Genomic DNA, 12,814 nt, shown 5'->3' on the forward strand with positions numbered 1-12,814 from the left:
GTTCAGCAGAGGTCAACGTACGCGAAGCAAAAGCTATCGTGGACTCTTGACCATTCACAATCTGACTCAAAACAGCTCCAAGACCTTTTGCACTAGCATCAACAGTTATGATACTTTGAACTCCATATGTGAATGGTTTAATAGCAGGTGCATTGAGAATTAATCTTTTAACTGATGTGAAGGCTTCATCAACATCTGAAGACCAGTCAAACTTTGCATGTTTTTTTAACAAACTCCTAAGGGGTTGCACAACGAGAGCATACCCTTGTACAAAACGAGCATAATACTCACTTAACCCAAGAAATGCTCGTAAGGAATCCTTATCAGCAGGAGCTGGTGCATTTTTTATAGCATCTAATAATGAATTTTTAGGCTTGATACCCTCACTAGATAGATTGTGACCCAAGTAATCCACATTTTGAGCAAGAAAATTACACTTCTTCATGTTGACAGTCATGCCATGTGTTTGTAACCCCTTAAACACCTTTTCAATTAAAATGTAATGTTGCTCTAAAGACTCAGAATGCACTAATATATCATCCTGGAACGCCTGAATACCAGGACAGTTACCAAAAATTGTATCCATCAACCTCTGGAATATACTAGCAGCTGAAGCTAACCCAAATGGAAGTCTCTTATATATATAAACCCCAAAAGGAGTAACAAAAGTAGTTAAAGGCTGAGATTTAACTGACAACGGAATCTGGTGATACGCGGAGCGCAAATCAATAGTAGAAAAAAATGTACTGCGACCCAACTTTGCAAGCATGTCATGAATTTTAGGTAAAGGATGCGCATCAACCACAATGTTGCGATTGAGAACCCTCAAATCCGCACACAGACGAATATCGCCAGAGGGCTTACGTGCCACAACCGCAGCCGAAACCCACTCAGACGACTCCACAGGACAAATAATATCTTGGGAACACAGCTCATCAAGATGTTTCTTGAGATCATCTCTAACCGAGAGTGGGACAGGACGTACCTTTTGAATGACGGGACAGACCTGCTCCTTCAATTTTATGGTGTGTTCAAAGTTTTTAACTAAGCCAATTTCTGAACTAAACACAGACCTGTATTTTTCAATCAATCCACTCAGAATAGAATCCTGTGTTGTATTATCATCAACAAATAGAACAGGAAAATCACCCAGAACAACAGGTTCAGGATGACCAGGTTTCAAAAATATACCTAACCCTGCTTGGTCACGCCAACCCAAGATGTCCCTTCCATCCAAAGCTACATAAATTTTTGTGTCAATAACCCGTCCTTTAAAATTAATGGTGTCATTAAAGTACCCGCGCATGATGATATCGTATTCACCAAACGCTTTGGGATTCACATCAGTAAAAATCAAATCAGTATTTGGCCACAACCTGTAAAATGTCTTCTCATCTAGAATGGTGATTGGCGAACCCGAATCAGCCATTACATCAATATCAATTTGACCTATCAAAACCTTGCAATTGGGACCTTTAACTTTTTTATCATCTAGTGAATTAATATGTACCAATAAAGAAGAAACATTTAAGGCTTCGCAAATTTCATCCTCTGTGTACACATAATTCACTGTGTTTTTGTCTTTATGTGCCCTACACATAGTAAAAAAATGACCAATTTTTTTACAATTATTGCATCTTTTGCCTTGAGCTGGGCAATTAGGAAAATTACCCACATGAAATTTTGAACCACACCTGTAACAAAAAATGTTAGGTCTACGCTCATACACTTTTTTATCTTTAAAACGATTTTTTACAGCATTAATCTCCATTTGGTTACTATTGTCAGACGATAAACTCATAACATTGGTGTTATTTGGTGCACAAGCAGTCTCCGATAAAATTCTTTGTGATGTAACAGAGCACTCAATACTTTTTGCAATAACCACAACTTCATCCAAGGTTGGGTTTTTACAAGTCAAAATGCGCTCCTGTATTTTTTTGTTGAAACAGTTAAATACTAATTGATCCCTGAGTGCAGTATCTAAATAGGAGCCAAAATCACATTTTGTAGCCAAAACCCTTAACGTTGCCAAATAATCCTCTATAGATTCTTCTGATGACTGCTTTCGTTTAAAAAAAACATGTCTCTCAACCATTATGGAGGGCTCATCTTTGAATTGATTACCCATGCGAGCTAAAGCTTCCGAATATACATTCCAAGAGTCATCAGAGGTCGGATGTTGAACAGAAGGTAGGCTATCAAATAATTGTTGGCCGGCATCACCAAGATGATTAAATAAAATAGCTCTTTTCCTTGAAGAAGAGTACTCAAGTGCATCAATTGCTTCCAAATAATTAGTGAACACTCTTAACCACTTGTGCCAAGGTGTAGGTGGCTTACCTGCAACCTTCAAAAAAGCTGGTGGAGCCACAATGCTCTCATTGGAATTAGGCATTGTGAAAATTAAAGGTTTCTTTTTTTTTTTTTTTAAACTGTTCTTTCACAGACTGTGTCCGGAAATATGCAGAGAAAGAAAAAAAAACGAGAAGAAAAAAAAACGATCGAAAAGTATGACGTGGCTCCAATGCTTTCCAATACAAACTATCCCAATCCAACAAAATGGCCGCCCAAACGTGATGATGTAATCACGCGTTGCCGTGTCACTGACGTTCGACGTGAAGCAGGAAAGCAGGCTTTCGAACAATCATCTGGAATTAGAATACCAGCGCAGACCACGCAGCAGCATGCGCACAGAATCCAGGGAGCAATTCAAATCATGCCCAATCAACCAACCGGCACGAAGTAAGCCGTTGAATTGAAAAGACGGGTGAGTGAAATAATCGTACTCACAAGTGCCAAGTTGCATTAAATGCCAAAACACACAGGATGCATCAGTCGGTGGGTCTTTTTTCCTCTTCTTTGTCAATTTGGGTGTGAAAATCGGTTAAACGCTTCCTTAAATCGACAGCGTTCTTGCCAAATGAATCCCAATCCTAGCGTCGCCAAAATATGTAGTATGCGTCTTCCAGAAGTAAAGATCATAAAGGACTCCAGGAACACAGGAAGACGTTAAAATGTTAAGAGGTTTAATCCAAGTACAGCAGACCCACGACGTGCTCTATTCGCAACCAAGTCTTCATCTGGATGTCACACACTGACATTCCAGAATCATACTAAGTCACACAGAACACTCACATGAATTCCACATCTTAAAGCAACAACAACCATTATAAATGAATTACATTAAATACACACTTACTACAACAGCGTGGCAGGAAATTGGGATGAGCAGGGACCAAATCCAGGAACTAGAGGCACATGCAGCATAGGTAATACTGATAACATGCCCACCCTGAGTGGCACGCTGCACCTTGAGTGTATGTCCAGACAAACATCACACACTGGCCAGTCCGAGCAAGGAGATGACAGGTCTTGACATGTAGGCCATGGCCGCCCCACCCACCCCCTACATGAGACAAATCTGTGGAGACACAGGAAGCACTTACATCTCTTAGTCTGGGTGAAATACACATGGGATGCAATAATTCAAGATTGCACACCAAATACCCAAGGTGCGTCTGTCCAAAGAATCATGTACAAATGGGCATCATCAGATGATTGCTACAAGACACACAGGCAATGGCCACCGTGAGTATGTACTTGGAAAATCAGGTCAGGCTGGACAGTGGACACTTGAAATACATCTCACGTCAATAAACAGGGGACAATGGCACAGAGCATAACCTATGCTGTAGACACAGAGATTGTCGACATTCTCGGATTACACACATGATACCTAGGAAAAGATGCCCCTGGGGACAGTAGTGGCCACACAACTCCATGCTCCTGAATGGAAATGACTGCGACACACGCTAACATCCCTGCACTATGCGTAACACACACTCATGCACATCATGTCACAGGCCACCACATGGGACATGCCTGCTGGAAGGCCTCGCACTCGAGAGATTAACTTCCATGTCTGGAATCAGCATTAGTGCCAACTGACATGGAACCCACAAGTCCAGAACTGGGCAGGGCACAGGCAAGGTCACTAAACCTGTTACACACCACCCCCACACATGATGCTGCAGGCATTGTACACTTGGAGAATGTGTCAGGCTACATAACTTTGTGATGGAGTGACTACACAGAGACCAGTGAACACATTGCAAGGTGGGGAAGGGAGGCAGGAGAGGCCTGCAACACTGTGGGTAACAGGATCTGCACAGCACCATAAACCCTGGAAGTGTATCCATGGAACAGTGCACTTACAAATGCTGGTGAAACACAACAAACACACACATGTACCTACCCCCTTCCGGCTGCTGCATCTCCTGTAGGCGCCTGTCCAAGTCAGGAAAGACAACCGCCAGCACACGTTTCTGGATGTGGGAGAGACGGCGGCGCCCGCGGTTCTTATGGCTCTCAGGTGAGTCCCCCAGCAGGACCCGTGCGATCCTCCGCGTCCAGCACCGGATATCCTGCCAGCGTTTCCTCACCTGGGGCAGGCGCCGCTTCCGACCATCCGCACTCCTCACGGCGCTGACGGCGTCCAGCCATATCTTCTCCTTGGCAGAGGCGTCTACCTGTGAGGATGGACAAGTGACACTACATCAATACACCTGGCACATGTCACAGGGACACAGATCATAACACATTTGCTGTTTCCAACAAGGCATAGTATACATCCAACGCATTGCACCTTTGTCATAGGGACATGATCCAATGGGGGAAGGCCAAAAGCAGTACGTGCCATTTAAAGGACACAGGTGGAATGAGGGCAACTACACAAGCAATGCTCCAGGCTCACACTGTAAATCACACCCACCCCTCCTGTCTCAGGGCACTGCTGGGAGTGATAGGCCCCCACCCCTCCTGTCTCAGGGCACTGCTGGGAGTGATAGGCCCCCACCCCTCCTGTCTCAGGGCACTGCTGGGAGTGATAGGCCCCCACCCCTCCTGTCTCAGGGCACTGCTGGGAGTGATAGGCCCCCACCCCTCCTGTCTCTGGGCACTGCTGGGAGTGATAGGCCCCCACCCCTCCTGTTTCTGGGCACTGCTGGGAGACATCAGGCATTCCCCCCCCGGGACCCCCCTACAGTACATAGCATGTGTGTCACACCTGGACACAATGGCAGAAGTCACAGTCACAAAAAAGGGACACAGTCTGTGCCAGTGGACACTGAACTCACCTGATAACCTGGTCGCCCATACAGCATGGGGTACCGTGGGAGGATCACATCCACCAAAGCCATGTTCTCCTCCAGGGTGAATGGCTGAGACCTCTCCACAGCCCTTGACATGGTTCCAGGGAATCAGTAGCAGCAGCTGGTTCGTGGAATACAGAGATGTGCAGGCAAGTGCTCCCTCATGGGACCTGGCTGCCTTATATCTGCCTTGCTGGCCCATCTCATGCACAGGAGTACAGAGTGATTGGTCACTCACATATGCATCCTATGTTTCCTCCAATCCCTTCAAATCTAGCAGTCTGTGGGTTCTCAATCAGTTTTTTTCTCCTGCATGATGTCAGCCCCACAAACACATTGCAACAATGTAGATTCATTCCAACTGACTTCTGCTGTGCACCTTCCTGAACAAAATCAAAATTTGAACTTGGTCTCCATGACAACCAGCATGCATGTACGCCTTAATACTTGTCCCTCATGTGTCCCCTATGTAATTAGGAGCTTCCCACATAGGTACGGTGCGTTCCGGGGCCCTAGGGCACCCCAAATGCATAGCAACGGCCCGTACACGCGTGCCTATGTTCACTGTCACTATGGGTGATCTCGTGTATGCGTACTCGTAGTGGTACGGGCCGTACACACGCCTGTACGCTCACTATCACTATGGGTGATCTCGCGTATGCGTACTCGTAGTGGTACGGGCCGTACACACGCCTGTACGCTCACTATCACTATGGGTGATCTCGCGTATGCGTACTCGTAGTGGTACGGGCCGTACACACGCCTGTACGCTCACTATCACTATGGGTGATCTCGCGTATGCGTACTCGTAGTGGTACGGGCCGTACACACGCCTGTACGCTCACTATCACTACATGTACGCATACGCGAGGACACCCATAGTGATAGGGAGAGTACAGGCGTGTGTACGGCCCGTACCACTACGAGTACGCATACGCGAGATCACCCATAGTGATAGTGAGCGTACAGGCGTGTGTACGGCCCGTACCACTACGAGTACGCATACGCGAGATCACCCATAGTGATAGTGAGCGTACAGGCGTGTGTACGGCCCGTACAACTACGTGTATGCATACGCGAGGGCACCCGTAGTGATACGGAGAGTACAGGCGTGTGTACGGCCCGTACCACTATGGGGGTTCTTGCGTATGCGTACTCGTAGTGGTACGGACCGTACACATGCCGCTACGCTCGCCATCACGATGGGTACACATACGGCAGCACTCCCATAGTGATATGGGAACGTACACAGGCCCTCTTAGCAGCAGTAATGGTTTTCACACATCACAGTGGTGACAGGCAGCACACAGGAAGGAATAGGGCGGACATACTTGTCCATGGATGGACATACTTGTCCATGAATGGACATCAAGGCATTGTCTGTGCATTACTACATGTGTGGGGCACAGGTGTGACAGGCTGTGATGTGGCACATTACTCCAGAGTTGAGAAGGCACCAGATGTATGATGAGATGTGTACAGATGTAATGTGTGACGGTGCAATGTGTGCCAGGCATGCCCTTGACTCCTTTGACATGTGTGCATGTCGTACTGCACACTTGGGATGACCGACACTGGCATGGCACGGACACCAACACACGGAAGTGTCCCCTGATGCCCGTTACAGGGGTTACCACACCTGACTTGTCACTACCCACGGTGCACGATGTGACTATGTCATGTATGTGTGGGGGCTTCCCATTTGGTTGATGTTGGAGCACCCTCAAAAGCTGCAGCTGTTGCAGCAACCAACATGTGTCTGTGTGTAGATTGACATCGCACACTGTTCCGCACACCATGCCACATGTGGTTTCGGATGTGAGGTGCGCATGTATGCATGGGACATGGAGTAGCGTGACAAGGACATGTCTGCATCCTCTCAATGAATGTGTGGTGAGTCATCACATGTGCACCTTCATGGCAAGGTGTCTGGGCTGTCCTAGTGTAATGTCATGTGACCTGTGGCTCTAGTGTTCCGCTACCAGTCTCTGCAATCGGCCTCCTACTTCTGCTGATGTGTGGGTGTATGTCACTCCTGTCTTGCGTCTGGCTGTTCACTTGCACTGGGACACAGCTAATCCCATGGCATGGCATGGGGAGGTTCTCAATCTCCGTGTGTAGCTGGCTCTTGGTAGGAGTGTCACCTGGCAGGCATACGTGTCCAGGGCATGTGGCACATACCTCACTCTGTATGTAGCATATGTGTATAGACAGAATAACATGTGCGCAGTACAAATGATTTGTTGTGGTGCACTCACTCTTCCTTGTCACTTCCAAATTACTGCAGGGCGCCGCCTCTTCCCCGAGCAATGCCGGACTTGGCTGCCATGTGGGAGAATGATCGGATTCGGTGCTACCGCTTCCCACGACAGTTGATTCTGGAGTTGACAGCGAGACTGGCACCACACCTGCAACCGCTGCACAGGTATCCTACGGCACTGACACCCAAGCTGAAGGTAATGGCAGCCCTACATTTTCTAGCCACGGGTACCTTTCAAAATACCATTGCTCATGTTGGTGGCATGTCCCAGAGCATGTTCTGCCGTGTGCTGCATGATTTCTTAGAGGCCAGGTTGATTCACCTGGATGACTTCATCAAGTTCCCAACCCCTGAACAGATGACTGTGGTCAAGCGTGGATTCTATGCCCTGGGAGGGATGCCCCATGTCATTGTGTCCATAGATGGGACACATGTAGCTTTGGTACCACCACACGCACGGGAGGTAGCGTACCGCAATCGGAAGCACTACCACTCCATCAATGCCCTTGTGGTGTGTCTGTCCAACATGGTGATTTCACATGTCTGTGCTCGTTTTTCAGGATCAGCACACGATGCCTACATCATGAGGCGTAGCAGGATGCCTGAAATGATGATGCAGCTGCGCAACGAACGAGAATGTGTTGTTGGTGGGTACAGTCTGTCTGTCCTGTATTTTGCATAGCCTACCAGCACGACCGCTTCACCACTTCTAACGATGTCCATGTGCTTCCCATGTAGGGGACGCTGGCTATCCCAACATGCCATGGCTGCTCACACCTCTCCGCAACCCCATCACGCCGGCCCAGCTCCACTACAACACCGCCCATGGCCGGACATAGCGAGTGATAGAGAGGATGTTTGGCCTGCTGAAGAGCCGATTTTGGTGCCTCCACAAGACCGGCGGCGCGCTCCCATATGCCCCTGCAAAGGTCTGCAAAATCTTCATGGTCTGCTGCATGCTGCACAACATGGCAGTTGAGAAAGCTGTGCCACTCATCCTGGATCAAGATGACGAGGACCATCCACCCGTGGAGGACGAAGGTCTTGGCAATGGGGCTAGTGATGTGGAGGATGTGGAGCCGCAAGAGGACATCCGGACTCGGCTCATACGCGACTTCTTTGCTTAGTGGTGAGTACCAGTGTCTGAGTGTGCACGCATTGGTCCCCGTGTGGCATGTGTTGTGATGTGTGTCTCCACCTGCATGTATGGCACGTGAGTCAGAGGTGTGTGTGGGTGTGTCACTGGAGTGATGGTGCCAGTGATGAGTGTATTTCCCCAGTCATAATTGTGACCTAGCATGTTGTCATCCATACATGTGTCGAGTAAATGCACATGCAAGTGGCTGTGCTTTTTGTGGCTGACTTCTTGTGTGTCTCTCTTCCCCAGGTACTTGCGCATGCCGTCTGCTGGTTGCATTGTTGTGGCACTGCTATTCCTCATGGACACGTCATCGTGGGCTGACTCAGCGTTACAGGCACGGACACGTTTGGGAGTCTCCATAGGGTAAGGGATGCATCAGGGGTGTATTGGGTGTGGCAGTTGTTCACGATGTATGCACACTGCCCCTGTTGATGTTTGGTTCCTCTGCAGACATGTAGCATCACCATGGTACACATAACATGCAGCTGGATACACCTGAATAGATGGTCACACTTGTTGACAGTCATCAGTGATGGGATAGTGGATTGTGATGATGGCATCAATGTGTGTAACACTGCCCTCGGTCACATACGGTTAGCATTGGCTTGACATGGTGTGGGACTTCTACATCAGCGGATCTATGGTGTATGGCAGGATCTCCGTGAGCAGCTGTGGGTGTTTAGCTGTTGGCCGACAATTGTGTGCCAGTTCCATGGCTATCACACATTTGTGCTGCAGAAGGGGGGTGCCAGTGTTGGACCCACATGTTACTCCACATGAAGTGTTCATGTGTACTTCAAGTTGCCTCTGCAATCCCGAAAACATGACTAATAAAGGTGTCCCTATGCCTCCAAGGTGCCTCTTCTCAGTCAATGCTGGTGTGTTGCCACGGTGCATCCAGCATGTTTGGCATGGTTTCCCCTGATAGAGGCTATGTATCTATGTGTTGAGTAGCAAGATGCAAGCTGTGTGTGTGGGCTGAGACTGTGTATTATGCATGATGTCCATGACTGTGTGGGTATTGTGACATGTGCCATCCCCATGCATCCAACGTTGGCCAGGCCCCCATTCTCTGCATCCACCGGACTCAAGCTTGCAGGACAGGGTTCTGCCACCTGTCTACACATACCTGGGTGCCCCCCAGGACACTGGACATGATCCCTGACCTCTGCGCATGACTGTTGCTGTACTCAATGTGTCTGTCAGCACGGTTGTTCGGCCACCCCCTCAGCTGGTTGGGCCCATCACGGGTGTGTGTGGTGCTCCATGTCTGTCTTGCCTAATACACTGTGGCCCGTGTGTCCTGTGCCAGACTCAGGCCCCAGGGTGTGGATGGTTGAAGTCAAAAGAGAACTCTGGCATGTTTAGACTTTACAAGACACATGTAAGGTAATAATGCAACCAGCAGGCATCTTCTCTTCATGGTGTGAATTTTTATTTGGGGGGCGGGGGGGTATGACGTGAGGGGCTTTCCGGGAGTTTGGAATCCAAAGTTCAGTAGGGGAGTTGGTGTCCTTGCCATTGGAAGTCCTCAGAGTCCATGCCACAGTCTTTGTCTACATTGGTCAGACAGTGACCAGCAAGGCCATGTGGCAGAGAATGTCTCTTGATGCTGTGATGCTGTTGCTCCAGTGGGCCAGGTGCCAGGCCAGGTGTCCTGGGAGATGGTGATGTTGCGCCGACCCTCATGGTCTTTTCTGTGCACGACCCGCCCTCCTGCGGGGACCCTCAGAAGCAGGCCGTGACGACGTCTGGGATGCTCCATCGGATGTTTCCTCCTCCTCCTCCTGATCCCTCCCTGTGGGTGGTGATGTTCTCCGCCTTCTGGCACAGGGAGGGTCGGCCATGTTGTCGGCCATCCGACGGAGTGTATCGTGAATTCCCGTGTACGCCGTCACGAGCTCAGCCTGTCCGTCCTCCATCCTCCGTTGGTGTTGCAGTAGACAGGCATGTAGCTCCGCATGTTGCTGGGCCTGCTGGGTCTTGATCCCCTCGAGGACGGACACAACCTGGGCCAGGCCCGTGGTGTCCTGCCGGTATGTGTCCAGGATGTTACGGACATGGGAAAATACCGGTTTCCCAGCCAACTGGTCAGGCTCGCGCCTCCGCCGTCCTCCACTCCCACCACCCCTGCCCACTTGCACCTGGCCTGCCCTTGTGGGTACATCGGGTCTCCGGGACCCCTGAGGGGTGGCATTGGCGTTGTCGCCTGCCTCCTCCTGGGTGCCCGGGACACCGTGTCCCTCCTGGCCAGCCTGGCTGCATTGTGGTGGTGGGGCAGGGATCCTGGGCGTCTCCTGGGATGTGGCAGGAGTGGGGGTGGTGGTTGGCACAGTTGTACCTGACGCAGGCGCTGCAGGTGGTTGGACACCAGAGGGGCCAGGTCGGTCGGGGTCGTCCACAGAGTGGTGAGAGTCGTCGCTGACGGTGGGATCGGGCTCCCGCAGATCCGGGTCCTGTGAGTCTTCCCCCCCAGTGTGAACCACGACGTTGACCTGTGTGTGAGAGAGACAATGTTAATTTAGGTCCATGCAACATCCATGTTTCATCAGTTTCAAAGTTGGCACTTTTCCTCTTGGAATTAGGATCTGTCTTGCATTCCACTCACAGTGCACTTGTGCATGGGTGTGTCCCTTGGGCACCACTTTGGCCCCTTTAACTATGTGTGGCACAGTCTTACTTGCTGCGTCAAGTGTGACTGCAGTCAGCAGTGGAGTGGGCAGGTGTGGCGAGCCATGCATTGGCGCCTTCCGTGTAGCACTGTACATGTGCACATGGAGTGGATCCACACACTTATATGGCAGCGCCAAGATGCTCCTTCCGGAGCGAATGTTGCGCTTTATAAATACCCAAATAACAATAACAATAACAATATAATGCAGGTAGCTGTCGTTGTGCTCGTGAACAGGTTGTGACATGGCCCTGTGTTTTGCCATGGAGAAGAGGGGGGGGTTCTGGCACTGGCCACCCTTGGCTACATGCACGCAGTCTACCTGCTGACGAGCAGACATTCCCACACACCACACGGCTGATTTGCTCTCCCTGTGTCTCCCTCCCTCTCTGTCCCCCTCTCTCTCCCTCTGTGTGTCAGCCTCCTCCCTCTGTCCGTCTCCCTGTGTCTCCCTCCCTCTCTGTCCCCCTCTCCCTCCCTCTCTGTCCCCCTCTCCCTCCCTCCGTGTGTCAGCCTCCTCCCTCTGTCCGTCTCCCTGTGTCTCCCTCCCTCTCTGTCCCCCTCTCCCTCCCTCCGTGTGTCAGCCTCCTCCCTCTGTCCGTCTCCCTGTGTCTCACTCCCTCTCTGTCCCCCTCTCCCTCGCTCCGTGTGTCAGCCTCCTCCCTCTGTCCGTCTCCCTGTGTCTCCCTCCCTCTCTGTCCCCCTCTTCCTCCCTCCGTGTGTCAGCCTCCTCCCTCTGTCCGTCTCCCTGTGTCTCCCTCCCTCTCTGTCCCCCTCTCCCTCCCTCTCTGTCCCCCTCTCCCTCCCTCTGTGTGTCACCCTCTGTCACCTCAGCCCAGCTTCCTGGGCACACACTGTTAGCAGATCTTTGAGTGGCCCTTGCCTTGTTGATGTGATTTTGTTTCTGATCTCCAGGCACCCATTGGGTGTAGTGTGTGTCTCTGCGCTGCTGCTGTGGTGGTGTGTGCTGCCACTCTTTCACAATGTTGGCTGTTCATTAGCTGCTGTCATGTGCAAAACAGTGCCTTCACCCCCATGTGTTGATGCAAGGCGTCCGCCATTTGCTGGCGAGTCTTTCCTGTGTGGGGACACACTGTTTGTCTGGCTGTGACCTAGGCCATATGGGCAGAGGGCATTGTTGTCTGCTTCTGAGTTGCACTATGTGAATTTTGGGGCCCACCCTCCCGCCATCCGGGTTCCCGTGTCATGTGTTGGTGTCTTCTGTGGCTTGTGACTTGACATTGTCCAGCTGGGTGCATGGGGCATGGTGGCGGCAGTGGCATGTGCGTGTTCATGGAGTGTGGTTGAGTCATGCGATATCTTGGGGTGGTTGCGTGCCTGTTAGTGATTTTGGTTGTGGATGACGTTCCCCCCATGTGAGGTGCGTTGTTTGTGTACTCACCCGGGTCTCGGAGTCCTCCTAATCCTTCGACTGCCTCCACCGGCTGTATGGCCATCACCCTCTCCTCCCAGGGCTGGTAGTGTACGGGTCTGCGGGAGGGCCCTCCTCCAGTGGCGTTGGCCTGGTTGTGTTCCTCCAGCATCTTGGCTCGGACCCTCCTCCGCAGATCGTACCACCTGGCTTGGCA

The 12,814-nt window shown here is 50.6% G+C and overlaps 1 protein-coding gene across 1 annotated transcript in view; it reads right to left on the reverse strand.

Annotated features, from left to right (window-relative positions):
- Positions 1-3,029: 3,029 nt before the first annotated feature.
- The window catches only part of LOC146863003 (uncharacterized), a 90,461-nt gene continuing 80,676 nt past the window's right edge, over positions 3,030-12,814 (reverse strand). The window contains exon 4 of the mRNA XM_085643137.1: positions 3,030-3,116. Coding sequence (XP_085499263.1) covers positions 3,030-3,116 — 87 coding nt within the window. The remainder of the gene's footprint in view (positions 3,117-12,814) is intronic.

This window comes from Triturus cristatus, chromosome 2_2 (assembly GCF_964204655.1).
Source record: "Triturus cristatus chromosome 2_2, aTriCri1.1, whole genome shotgun sequence".
Lineage (NCBI taxonomy): Eukaryota > Metazoa > Chordata > Amphibia > Caudata > Salamandridae > Triturus > Triturus cristatus.